A 14,355-nucleotide genomic window follows, 5' to 3' on the forward strand; every position below is an offset into this window, starting at 1 on the left:
CGGAGCTATCGATGAATCGCTAGAATGTTAACCAGCACTGTTTGTCAGCTGTTCGCGGACTATCGGTAATCGATAGGCGATAGGCAGGACAACATTGACAACACAATTTTCTGCAATTTTTTTGTTTTTTAAGGAGAAATTCCTTAATTTTAAAGTGAACAAGTGGCATTTTCGAGATGCCCAAGGTGCGCCGCAGTCGTAAGCCGCCGCCAGACGGCTGGGAGCTGATAGAACCCACTCTCGAGGAACTGGAGCAAAAAATGCGGGAGGGTAAGCGTGGCTTCTGTTTTTTCGGGGGAATAAAATATAAATTTAATGATATAACCCTTCCTTAAACAGCTGAAACCGAGCCCCACGAAGGCAAACGCATCACGGAATCACTGTGGCCCATTTTCAAGATCCACCACCAGAAGACGCGCTACATATACGATCTGTTCTATCGGCGAAAGGCCATCAGCCGGGAGTTGTACGACTATTGCCTCAAGGAGAAGATCGCCGATGGCAACCTGATTGCCAAGTGGAAGAAGTCCGGCTACGAGAACCTCTGCTGCCTGCGCTGCATCCAGACGAGGGACACCAATTTCGGGACGAACTGCATCTGCCGGGTGCCCAAATCCAAGCTGGAGGAGGGTCGCATCGTCGAGTGCGTCCACTGCGGTTGTCGCGGCTGTTCGGGCTAAGATCCTCTATAAATCCCCCTAAAATCATCCTAGCTCAGTAGGTTCCATTTTGGATTTCCCCCCTAGCATGTAAATACATTTTAATACCAGTCACACACAGAAAAATAAGAGGATTTTGTAACTGACCTAGAGTTCTCATAATTACTCACGAAAATCCAACAGATTCAGTACATAAATGGGTTAACAGGTGTGAAATTCATGTAAACGCATACAACATCTTTTTTTTTTATTAGAATTAATAGGAAAAATCGAACCTATGTACAAGTTGTAGTCTATTCCTGCTAATAAATTTTTGTATACTACGCAAAATCTTTAAAGTACAGAATCTATTTATTTGGGAACAAAGTTGAAGCTTTCCTTTAAATAGTAAAAATAAGCAATTGAAATTTATAGGTCCTTCTAGTGCTGCTATCTACTATACATAGATTTTAATTTAATGCCTTGGACAATTTATTGCTGCGCTGACATAATTCAAACTCAATGTCGTTTGGGGATGGATGTGGATGCGGCGGCGGCGTCTCCTTCATGTGCGTGTATTTATGGTCGCTCGCTCCTCGATTTGCATTGCCCTCGCTGTGGGTAATGTGACTATCTAGTATAATATAAAATGGGATCCTTTTATGTACCACATATGTTCAGAAAAATATTTTAAATATTTTAACCATTTTATTTTTTACAAATGTTCAATGTTCTTAACACTCGTTCGAAAGTTATAGCTCCTAAAAAAATGTTCCACCAAAAATCCTTGTCTAATTATAGGATGGCAACCCTACGTGCATGTTTGATCATGCAAAATAGTACTACAAAATGGTTTTAAAATTATATTTCAAATAGAGACTTCATTTAAATGTGCTAGGGTATTTCATAGATCGGACTTTTCCTAGCCTCCACTTTATTTCACTCTCCTCGAGCTGTGGAAAATTGTCAGGCTTCAAGTGATCCTGCGGGGTTTTGGGTTCGGGGTTCGGGGGGCAATAGTGGGGGCCGGTCAACTGGGATTTGGTCGAAAATGATTATAAATGGTTTTTTAATTATACTTGTCTGCATATTTTCTCATTTGCCAACCAAACGCAGCGCTGTCGATTTTATTGTTCACATGGAAAATGGCAAATGGATAATGGAAAATGGTAAAAATGGAAAATTATTGTCCGTCTGCCGCTGACAGCTTGCCCCCATCTGGCTGAAAGCGAGAGATTTCGAATTAAAACCGCTTTTGGCCACTAAAAATACTCGATTGTTTTGCCAATTACCCAGCGGAGTTATTTAAGCGATTTAGGCGCATAATTCAGCACAGAAAAAAAGTTTGATAGAGTTAAAAAATTCCTATTACATATTGAAATACCAATTTAACATTCTTAAATTTACTATTTTTAAATATAAAGTTAGTGAATACCATGGATGAAAAACATAGAAACAAACATTAAAAAGAAATCTTTTGATTTACTACAGTTTTTATTTCAGTGAAGTGCCACATACTTGAGGGAGGGTAATTGGCTACTTTATCTTAGAAAATGCATGTACATCTATAGTTTCTAGGTTAAATATTTTAGTAGTTAAATTTATTAATCAGTGTTTTGTGTTTAAAAATTAAAGGATGGATTTTTGCCTTACCGCGCAAGAAAAAGAACGTACCTTTATGCAGGTTCTATTCCTGCGCGGTAGGCAAAAATTCCATTCTTTAATTTCGAAACACAAGGTGTATAAATAAATTGATTTGATCAAGGAGCCTTATGGAGAAAGTGCCAGAACTGGTTGGGAATTATTGGGAACAGGCCAACAGATTGAAGTTGGAGCACAAAAATAGTCCTAGTAGGCACTAAACAGAAGTGTAAATAATATATTTTCTTATAATTATTCCCAATTACAAACATTTTCAAACAACAAATATATGAAAATAATTATTCCTCGACATGGGGATTTTGATTTCCTAAAATAGTTGGTTTAACCCGTTACACCTCCGCAGCAGGTCGCTGAACCGCTTTTTGTTTAGGGGTCTAAATGTTAAATGAATAAATCCCAAGTGCCTGGAACAAGCAGCTTCTTGTTTGTCACCCCGTCGAAATTAACCCCTTAAAAATGGCTACCTGATTGGTAAGCCCCGGCATCTTTGGGTTAAACCAGAGTGGGCAAATAACAAACTATTTGCAGGTAGAACGCCAGTCGATGGCCTCTTATCACCTAACGCCGTTGGATTATATATTTACTTGAGCAGGTTGATTTTTCCACAATACCCAAACCAATATTTGTTGACTTTTCCCGTTAAGATAAGACAAATCAGCGAGAGGGCGGTGATAAAAGTGCAGCCCTGCTTGACCCCCGGGGATAATTGTGGATTTCACAGCCCAAAATGAAGTATATTTACATTTCTTGGTGGGATTTTCACGAAAATCGTTTAGTTGTTCGTGAATAATTATTTTCATATATTTGTTGTTTAAAAATGTTTGTAATTGGGAATAATTATAAGAAAATATATTATTTATTTAAAGCAACCGAGTAATTACACTTCTGTTTAGTGCCTACTAGGACTATTTTTGTGTTCCAACCAGGGAACGAAAATAACTGTTATTGTAAATTTTTCATACAAAAAAATCACGCACTTAGAAGGGTCCTAAAAATTTTTTAAATACACCACAATTTTTATTAGCCATTGTAGTTTACAAATCCGTAATGATTTTTATTTTTGGATTTTTATAATAAAACTCATAAAATAACTGTTATTTTTTGATTTTTATGAATAACAGTTATTCCCTTGACATTTTTGAAAAAATGAAATAATTAAAAAAAACATAATACCCGTGCTTTTTATAACTTACTAAAAATTTGTTAAAAAAGGCAACCGCGCATATTTTATACCTATATTTTTTTAAAATTTTGTTTACCCACAAAATCGCCATAAATCAAGTTTGAGTTTTATTTTGATCACGACGAATAACTGTTATTTGTCAACTTTTATTATAAAACTCAAAAAATAACAGTTATTCTTTGAGTTTTACTTTACAAATCAGAAAATAACTGTTAAAGTGTGATTTTTAAAATAAAACTTATAACAGTTACGTTCCCTGGTTCCAACCTCAATCTGTTGGCCTGTTCCCAAAAATTCCCAACCAGTTCTGACACATTCTCTATAAGGCTCCTTGATTAATCAATTTATTTATACACCTTGTGTTTCGAAATTAAAAAATGGAATTTTTGCCACCCGCGCAGGAATAGAGCCTACATAAAGGTGTACGTTCCTTAACTGCGCGGTGGCAAAAATCCATTCTTTAAGTTTAAAACACAAAACAAAGATTAATAAATTTAACTACTAAAATAATTAACTTAGAAACTATAGATGTACATATATTTTCTAAAATGAAGTCGAAGGTCGAATTAAATCGAAAGATTTCATATAAATATATTAGTCACTATGTTTTTCATCCATTGCGGAATTTATTAACTTTATATATAAAAATAGCAAATTTAAGAACTATTCAAAATTACAATACATTTACAAATTTAGCAAGGCCACTTTGTAACACAGTTATATAATACATGGTATTAATTTTTATAAGCAAATCGTAAAACCAATAGAAAAAATGGTAGCCCAATAATTTTTGGATCATATTTTCTTTTAAATATTTAAATTTATCAATCAGTGTTTTGTGTTTCCAAAACTAAAGAGAGAAATCGGTTTCCGTAGCCCTGAAAAAGAACGTACACCTCTATGCACAACCTTTTTCTAAACTAAGGAAGGGGATTTATTTCTTTTGTATTATAAAACACAAATGGGGTATTTAGTTAAGGAACTAACTGGAGCCTAATGTAGCCCGTGTCAGAACTAATTGGGAATTATTGGGTCCTGTGGGACGGGACTTGTGTTAGAACCACATTCATAGGCAAAAAGTAGGCTAAGGAATTTGAGAGAAATTCAAGTTTGAAACCCTCAAAAGTTTAATTTCTTTCTTGAAATACGTTTAAAATGATCTTCTCAGCTAATTCAAATTTTAAAGTAGGCAAAAACTAACAACTCTGGGTTTCGAGGGTACCTAAATATTAGGGTACTTTACCTATTGAACTGGGGAGAAACCGAAAATAACCGCGAATATTGTTAAGTGAATCATTTTGGTCACACTTGTTGTTTGTTCGCCTAATCTTTGTCCCATAATCAGGTAGTTAAATGATTATATTTCCCCACTAATCCCTTTGTTTACATGCGATTCGTCGGCCAATCCGGGAACAGGTAGGCGGTGCTCCGGAAAATGGACACAAACAAGATCATAAAACCCAGCGACCATTCATGAAGGTAGTAGATCCGAATAACCCAATAATAATGGCAGCTACCTGCAGGATGGTATAAAATGAGGCTGCCGAAGTGCTGTGGCATCATTAGCATTCGAAAGTTCAACGAGAGCACATCATATACCATATACCAATAACCATGGAACGAGGCCATCTTTATTTGCCCCCTCTGAGCTACGCCCTGCCCATGGGTCAGGTATACGCCCCGTATCATGGGAGCAGCTCATCCACATCATCGAAGCCGGAACAGATCGAGGAGCTGGTGAACCAGCAGCTGCACCACCTGAAGATGCACTACGCCGACGAGGAGCAGCGCTACGTGGACCAGATGCTGCTCGAGAATCCCATTGTTGTGGAGCGCCGGGCACCGCTGGCTCTGAAAACCGAGATTCCTGTTCTGGATTCCCGGGGAACTGGTTCGGGTTCCGGTTCAGGATCCGATATGAAGGATGCCCAACGGCAGCGGGCAGAGTCGTGCCGAAAGTCGCGGTACAACAACAAGATCAAGAAGGCAAAGCTGCGCTTTCGGCACAAATTCGTCAGCGGTCAGCTGAAGAAGAGCGCCGTTATGTTGGACACGATGCGTGACGTCATTGCGCAGGCGGAGCGGCAGCTGATCGAACGGGGCTTCCCCGCCGCCGCCCTCGAGCGCATGCGCAGCACCTTCGGCCTGGAAATGGAGCAGTGATATATGGTATATCATATCATATATATACTTGGAGTACCCGGGGCCTAGGAACGAACCGATGATCCCTGACTAGTCCAGCATTAGCCACACCAACCTTCTTTTTTTTTCTTGTTGACTATATCTAGTGTATTACTCTAAGCATATTATTAAATTTTTAAATAAAGTTAAGAAATATAAAATATTATACTGAAATATTTGAGTTTTTATTTAAATTTGAAGATGGAACTTAAAAAATATCAAACCATTTCCAGGTTTTAAATAGAATTGGGTTAACTAAAAAGAATAAATGAGAATATTTTAGTGCAATGCTTCAAACTATCAAAATCGTAAATCCCAAGCAATATTACTTTTGAAAGCATATTATTAAATTTTAAAATATAGTTAAGAAATGTTAAGGAATTGCTTGAGTTATTATTTCATTTTGAACCTTGCAGAAAATTTTATCTAATTGGTTATGGAACCTACAATTATATAGCTTAATTTTGGCTATAATTTCAACAATCAAACAGTTTCCAGATTTAAAATACAGTTATTAATTAAATAATTTATATAAATATTTCAGTGTAACACTATTATTATTTATAAAGTATTTAAACTTAATATAATATTAAATGCTAAGATCATCATATAATTTCATTACATTTCATTTTTCAAGAACCCTTTATAGCTGGTTAGCTTTACAAGAATTTCGTAAATTTTGAAGGCCACTTTGAAAACATTTATTCTGCATTTAACGCTTGGGCAGTCGTCGGGGACTCAGATTTGGATTTCCTTGCCTGGCCGAAGGTAATCCCATCGAAATTGGGCCAATGCAATGCCAATGCACCATTTCGACTTGGTTAAGTTCAGTTCATTTGATCCGACATGATTGCACTTGCACTTTGCTTGCCCCGCTTTACGTTTGCGTTATTTTCCTTTCTTTTTGGCTTGCGAACAATTTGCGTTGCCAAAAGCAGCAAATGCAATGGAACTAATGGCCTTAAGAGGGTGTGTAGAGGAGATTGTGGCTAAATGCCATAAAAAACGGGGTATTTCTGGATGGTAAGTTAATTTGGGAACCCATCAACTTAATAATATTATTTCTTTACAATAAAAAGGTGTAAGAATAACAATTTTTTTATGAAATAATATATTTATAATAATATATAAACTTTTATATATATCTCAAAAAGGCATCTCCTATTCGTTGCTAATACTTTTTAATAGTAGAACATCGCAGAAGGAATGCGGGAAGCAAATAAAACGAATGTTAAAACGAAAGTATAAAACGCATTTCGCCACAATGGCCAATCGAATTTCAAGCTGATGCTCGCTCAAAAATTTCATTTTCACGTGCCAGGTTACAAATGATTTCATCGCCTCTTCGCTGCAGTTTCCTCGGGATTTTCCCCGCATTTTCCAACTTTTCTGCAGTTCCTTACCTACGCACGTCTCACTCTTATTCGCTCACTCACTCACTCACTTACTCAAGTGCACACAATGGCCTCAACGTCATCAGTGCTGGGGAAAGGTACTTATTTCGTACAAATTCAGCAAAATAATGGGGATCTTATAAAAAATATTATTTATATAATAAAAAATATGTTACCTATATAATCTTACAGTCAAAAATAAGTGCATCTAACATTCAAAGTCATTTATAAAATAGGAAAAATATGGGAAAGGTACTTCTTTTGTACCTTACTGCGCAAAATAATACAAATATTATAAAAAATAAATTACTCATATTTTTAATAACTAAAATAAGTACAACTGAAGTTCAAAGTAAATAAAAATTTAAAAAATATATCATTAATTATATCCTTTATAACTATTTTCTTTAATTCTCAATTATTTCTAACTATAATTTAAGCTCTCGTAATTAAAAAATAATTTATTTATTCTTATTAGAATAATTGAAAATAAACTTGTTTAAAGATTTAGTATATTAAGTACCATCACTGTTCGTCATAATAATAAATGAGTGAAACGTTGCACCCACTTGCACCTCTCTCTTTCTCTCGCCGCCTTGCTCTCTCTTTCACTCCTGAGGCGGAAAGTGTCGGAAAGGAACTTCAATTTGATTTTATCGCTCGGCCATAAAAGCTCAGCTCGTTTGTGTTGAATGCAGCAGTACGCGGTCCAAGAATTTCACAAATGATGAGGAAATCGGGAAGGGGATGGAAATGGAGATGACGGCTAGGAGATGATGGCGAAAATGGGGAGCTGCAGCGGACAGTATTACCAACAATAGATGTCGGCCAAAAAAAGATCGGCATTTCGACCATAAGACCGCTTAATTGCGCTTCCATGTTTTTTTTTGTATTTGTAAGTATTTTTAAATGCTACAATAAATTACAGTAACCTTATTTTTTTAGTGTTTTAAAATACTTGTATTTTTTTATCAGTACAAAACCGTTAATTATAATTAATATAAAATATTTATATTTATTTTTAAATATAATAGTAATATCAATTTGACATTTTGTAATTTCTCTTTCACATCACATGCTACTTGTTATTGTCAAAAGGATATAAAAAATTAAATTAAAAATATTGTAGTATCAAATTAATATTCATTTTATTTTTACAGTTCTTGGCAGAAGGAAACATGAAACACTGAAATCCTGGCAAATCAAAGAGCTATCCCATCCTATTCCTGACCCCCCATGAATCGCCACATTTAACGGGATATAAGCAGTGGCGGCAGCAGCACTGAACACGGGTCCTCAAGAGCCGGAACGTGAGATGGAGTCCTTAGCGAGGACTTGCCCATTGTCTGGTCGACGCACCTGGCACAAAGACGATAAAAACTCGCATTGTCAATGGGGTTCGTCGCTGGCGGGCGGAGCGGTATCAAAACATCCGCCTTTGGGGCATCCCAACCCCAAACCATCTCCCTCCTTCATTCACTGCACGTTCCTAATGCGATGAATTGCTTTTTCAATTTTCCAATTTATTTTTCATTTTCAAAACTACACAAGGCGAAGTTTATTGATGGTTTTTGTTGCTGCACTCGGCAGCGGTTATCGGACAGCGGGCACTCGGTGTCCGTATCCTATACCTACTATATATACACGGGTAGTAGGAATATAAATATATATATGGCGGAATTCAGGTCCCCGGGAATGGGGAAAAGGAAACGGTAAGCTGAACCCAAAACTTTTTTAGCGGGCAGAGAATAGAAAAGGAGCACAGTGGTTACAAGGGGAAATTATATAACATATATATAGTTAAAGTCTCGAGAATATTATCTTTAATTTGTAGAACCTATTTTTAAAATTGTAGTATATATTTAGTATATTTATTGTATATATTATCAAATATTATTTTAAATATTATTAAAAAGAAAAGTATTACAAAAAATAAGAACAATAAAAAATAGTATTTCTAATTTGTATAAAGATTTTTAAAAATTAATACCACTGTGTTGCCGTCGCGACGCTGAGCTTGACCAGCGGAAAATCTCGTTGGGGGAAAATCGTCATCGAGTTTCCCTCGGCCTTTCCTTGGATTTCCGCGTTCAGTCGAGTCTATTTGATTTGACAATGAATGAAAAAGCACAACAATGGGAATAGAGCACACAATGGTGCCTCTGTGCGAAATGAAAGTTTCAAAAGGGTGAAAAAGTGTTCGAATGGCCTGCAACAACGAAGATTGGCTCTAATTTGCTTTTAAAAAATGCACAAAAATATTAAACCATTTAAAAGGAATGCAATAAATAATTTAAATAATATTGGCGCAAGATAAATGCTAATTTGAGCTGTTTGATTCTAAGAAGATAATCTATAGTTTCCAAATGACTTGGTAAATACTGGCACTGCTGTCATTGAAGAACTTACAAGATCCTAAATGGTTTCTTTGGGAAAGGGCCCCCTGGTAGCCAGTCCAAATTGCAGGGCATAATAATTATGTTTGCTTTGGAGCTGGACGAACCAAACGTCTGACATAACGAGACTCTAATTGTGCGCGAGCAAACAAACAAAATTGCAGGTGTCAAAACAGAAATTGGCTGGGTAAGTTTCTGATACACTGATAAAAATATGTGCATATTAAATATTCCTATTACATATTTAAATTGCATGATTTAATTTGAATACCTTTCAATAAAGGTAGAAAATAAAATATTATACTTCACTAAAAAAAGAATTGCATTTTAAAATCAAAGTTTTTAAGTTTAATATTTTCATCTTTAAAATATTAAAAGCCTGAATGACTGCAAACATAGTGAAAAATATTAAAATTAAATATGATATCTATCTATATATTTGGATCTACGTTTTTTTTTTATCAGTGTAGGATAAGGGATGTGGGATATGGGATAGAAAATAGAACCAAGCAACTTTCCAAGTCATTTCTACTAACAAAATCCGAACGAATGGCGGTGTTGGGTTCGCTTCTCCAGCTTTTCCTGGTTTACATCCTGGGATCTGAATCGGAATCCCTGAACTTGAACACGGGGATAGATGGACTACTCGGGGAGGCCACCAGGGACTTGCCCCAACTGGAAATTTGGCTGCGGGCGAGTGGAAGGCATGATGATGTGGCGAATCCGTATGTCCAGTGGTTTGTGCATGAATCAAAAATGCCCGTGAGCATTTTCACATACGAGGAGGAGGATTTTCTGGCCCCCGATCCTTTTGGCCGGAAAAATGTGGCTTTGGTGATGAGTTTAAGCCAACTAATATCGAATCGCGGAGCAGCGGCACCCGTCCAGAAAGCCGGTGTTTTCTTCTATATCCTCGCCGATCAAAGGGAGGATTTAACGGACGAAGAGCAACTGCGTTTGGAGGATAGCTGCCGACAGCTGTGGATGCTGCACAAAGTCTACAATCGCTTTTTCCTAACCGCAAATGAGACAATTTGGATCTATGATCCCTTCAAACGTCGCGATTCGGCCTTTGGGCGATTGGTGCGATATTTCGGCTCCGAGCCGCTGGAAAAACTGCTCTTCCGCGACATGGAGGGCTATCCGCTGAGGATTCAGATGTTCAAATCAGTGTACACACGGCCCGAGATCGACAAGGATACGGGTATGCTGACCAGCGTCACTGGCGTCGACTTTCTGGTGGCCCAAATGCTCAGGGAGCGACTGAATTTCACTATGCTGCTGCAGCAGCCGGAGAAAAATTACTTTGGGTATATATAAATATTAGATTTGGTATTTAACAATATTACATTTATAGTTTTTATGAAATAATTATTTATAAAATAATATTATAAATCTTTTTATTCTTATAATATAAGTGGGAATGTATCAATATCTCAGATGAATTTTATCTCTCTCCTAAAGAAGATATTTTAAATGAAACTTTCATTTCCATGCAAAAAATACAGAATTTGGTATTTTCTAAAAAAGTGTATTTATAATTTTGATTGTATAACTGATATGATAAAATATCAAATTGACATGCTTGAATTATAATTATTACTTTGAAATAAGGTAGAACTTACCCCTATATAATATTAATTATGTTTTCTGCCTAAAGACGAAATCTTAAATATTTTCTAAATTTCTTTGCCATCAGCGAACGCTATGCTAATGGCAGCTACAACGGGGCCATTGGATCGATCATCAACGACGGCCTGGACATTTGCCTGACGGGGTTCTTCGTGAAGGACTATCTGGTGCAGCAGTACATGGACTTCACAGTGGCGGTCTACGACGATGAGCTGTGCATCTATGTTCCAAAGGCTTCGAGGATTCCCCAATCGATCCTGCCCATTTTCGCGGTGGGCTACGATATTTGGCTGGGCTTCATTTTGAGCGCCTTTGCGTGTGCCCTCATTTGGCTAACTCTGCGGGTGATTAACCTGAAGTTAAGGATTGTTAAATGGAATGCTGATATAGTGAATCAGGCTCTGGGCATTGTGGTGGATACGTGGGTGGTCTGGGTGCGCCTGAACCTAAGTCACCTGCCTTCGAGCTACGCGGAGCGAATGTTTATCGGCACTCTGTGCCTGGTGAGTGTGATTTTCGGGGCCATTTTCGAGTCCAGCCTGGCTACCGTCTACATCCATCCGCTGTACTACAAGGATATAAATACAATGCAGGAGCTCGATGACAGCGGATTGAAGGTGGTGTACAAATACTCCTCGATGGCGGATGATCTGTTCTTTAGCGAAACCTCACCGCTGTTCGCGAGTCTCAATAGTAAGCTCACCTGGAATCGAGATTTGCGCGCCGATGTCATCGATGAGGTGGCCAAACAGAGGAACAAAGCCGGGGTTTCGAGATACACCTCCTTGGTCCTGGAGTCCTCGCGATTCACGCTGCTTCGCCAGATTTGGGTGGTGCCCGAGTGCCCCAAATACTATACCATTTCGTATGTGATGCCACGCGATTCTCCGTGGGAGGATGCCGTGAATGCGCTGCTCTTGAGATTCCTCAGTGCCGGCCTCATTGTCAAGTGGATAAAGGACGAGAAGTCGCGGGTGGACATCAGGATGCGACTGAGCATCCTCGAGGCGAATGCCGAATCCGAACTGGTGCGCGTCCTGACCATCGGAGATCTGCAGCTGGCCTTCTATGTGGTCATCGGGGGCAATTTGTTGGCCCTCCTCGGCTTCTTTGTCGAGCACTTTTGGAGGAAATTACCAAGGAACGGACGTAAATAAATAACAAAATATTTAACAAGAATATTTAAACAAATAAACTAATCTTCGGAGGGATATGAAAATATTTTCCATATTTATTATTTCAAATTTTACATACATATACTGTTAAATTAATAGCAGGATATTTCGGCTTTAATCATAAAATATTAAAATTTAATAAAGTTTATATATCATTTGTAGTTTATTTTAATACACAAATGGAAAATAATAATAAAATAAAATCTGGATTTATAGATAATTTTGTTATCTGTTCAAAACAGTATGTATTTTTGGTGTAAAAAAAAAACCAAAATTTCCAAAAAAAACGGGTTTTTTCGCTAAAACAAAGCAAATACTGATTCAAAGTATGGATTGTCATACCTTTCTGAACTTGTTATTAAATTTCCTAACGATTGGCATTTAAACCTTGACAGTTTATTTATTTTTAATTTTTCGCAAAAAATCATGGGGTACCCCCTTATAAAAAAATTAAAAATTAGCGAAAATTTTATTTTTCCAAAATCACACGGAAAGTGTTCTGGATTTATAGATAATTTTGTTATCTGTTCAAAACAGTATGTATTTTTGGTGTAGGACCATTTTTGGCCACGTTACAGCAAAAAAACCAAAAGAAAAAATCCAATTTTTGTCAAAAACTGAAATCCCGAATTTCCAAAAAAACAAAACGGGTTTTTCGCTAAAACAAAGCCAATACTGATTCAAAGTATGGATTGTCATACCTTTCTGAACTCGTTATTAAATTTCCTAACGATTGGCATTTAAACCTTGACATTTTATTTATTTTTAATTTTTCGCAAAAAATCATGGGGTACCCCCTCATAAAAAAATTAAAAATTAGCGAAAATCACACGGAAAAATAAAATACTCCCCCCTTATAAAAAAATTAAAAATTAGCGAAAATCACACGGAAAAATAAAATACTCCTAAATCTAAATAATACAATTTACTAAAGCTTATATGTTATTTTGGTATTTATATATGACAGCCCAAAAAGACAAGCCAAATCAAACGAAACTAAAAACATTTACAATTTCGCACATACACTTTTTTTCGTCATATATTTTTGTTCCATTTTGCAATGCGAAAATTCAGCGAAAATTTCATTTTTGCCTGCATCGTTTGCTAATTTTATTTTCGAAAGGCCAGCGGCAAAATTGAGGCACACACACGCTGAAAACAGCTGATATAATTTGGCCAAGTTAACTATGATACGCTCCAGCGGCGATGGCAATTTTGGCCGAGACCAGTCACCGGTCAAATCGAATTGTCAGCCACCAAAATGCAATTGGCGGTTCAAGGATGTCATTTCGATTGCAAATCGCCGGGCTCAACTGGCTGGTAAAAATATTAAATGTAAATAAGTACAAAATTAAATAAAAATAGGTATTTTTTTGAAAATAAATATATTTGGAATTTATTTACAAAAAAAACTACCTAAATCTTAAAAAAGAATGTTTTGCAAATTTAGTTATTTAATTGACATTTAATAATAGTAATGTAAATGTCTTAGGCCCCCTTTATATATATTACAATATGGTCAAAGGGGCCTTAGACCATATTTCAATATTTATTATTTTAAACTGATTAACCCACTGTGCCCATCCCCATCGCAAACACTTCATGCACGTCAATCGGTAGCTTGCGTAAATTTGTGTTTATTCGGCATTTCGGTTTCTGCACACGAAATGACAATTAAACAGCCGCAAAGCGAGTGACAACAACGATTACAACAACACGTCAGTCAGTGGAGCAGTTTATTTAAATATTCAAATCCGCATGGAGAAGGGCGGAATTCGGAATACGGAATTTGGATGCTGGATGCTGGATGCTGTAGCATTGGATTCGGCGGTAGCCATACGACAGACACATGAAATATGCGCGAGCTCAAGTCATCTTATCGTGACAGAAACAGAAACAGAAACAGCAGCATTTACAACAATTTACAAAAATATCCCCGGCAAAAAGGCAGCGAGGACACAAAAGCTGCAGGAAATGGCAAATGCCCCATTGACAAAATGGCAATTTTAACCCTTTATGTGTTTAGTAATAATATTAAACATCCTTATTTCTAAAAACATTTTTTAACCATATTTAAAAAGTATTTAACACAAT

General features: G+C 36.8%; 3 protein-coding genes across 3 annotated transcripts; all 3 read left to right on the forward strand.

Moving 5' to 3' along the window:
- The first annotated feature begins 54 nt into the window (after positions 1–54).
- Positions 55–989, forward strand: l(1)10Bb (BUD31-like protein). The gene is made up of 2 exons (XM_017139638.3): positions 55–270; positions 340–989. The coding sequence occupies exons 1-2, from the start codon at positions 177–179 to the stop codon at positions 678–680; spliced, it is 435 nt and encodes a 144-aa protein (XP_016995127.1). The 5' UTR covers positions 55–176; the 3' UTR covers positions 681–989.
- Positions 990–4,974: 3,985 nt separating this feature from the next.
- sisA (sisterless A) lies at positions 4,975–5,838 on the forward strand. The gene has a single exon (XM_017139655.3). The coding sequence runs from the start codon at positions 5,098–5,100 to the stop codon at positions 5,644–5,646; it is 549 nt and encodes a 182-aa protein (XP_016995144.2). The 5' UTR covers positions 4,975–5,097; the 3' UTR covers positions 5,647–5,838.
- Positions 5,839–10,003: 4,165 nt separating this feature from the next.
- Positions 10,004–12,243, forward strand: Ir10a (Ionotropic receptor 10a). The gene is made up of 2 exons (XM_017139619.2): positions 10,004–10,764; positions 11,154–12,243. Exons 1-2 carry the CDS (start codon positions 10,004–10,006, stop codon positions 12,241–12,243), a joined length of 1,851 nt encoding a protein of 616 aa, XP_016995108.2.
- Positions 12,244–14,355: the final 2,112 nt, after the last annotated feature.

Source organism: Drosophila takahashii, chromosome X (assembly GCF_030179915.1).
Source record: "Drosophila takahashii strain IR98-3 E-12201 chromosome X, DtakHiC1v2, whole genome shotgun sequence".
Classification (NCBI taxonomy): domain Eukaryota; kingdom Metazoa; phylum Arthropoda; class Insecta; order Diptera; family Drosophilidae; genus Drosophila; species Drosophila takahashii.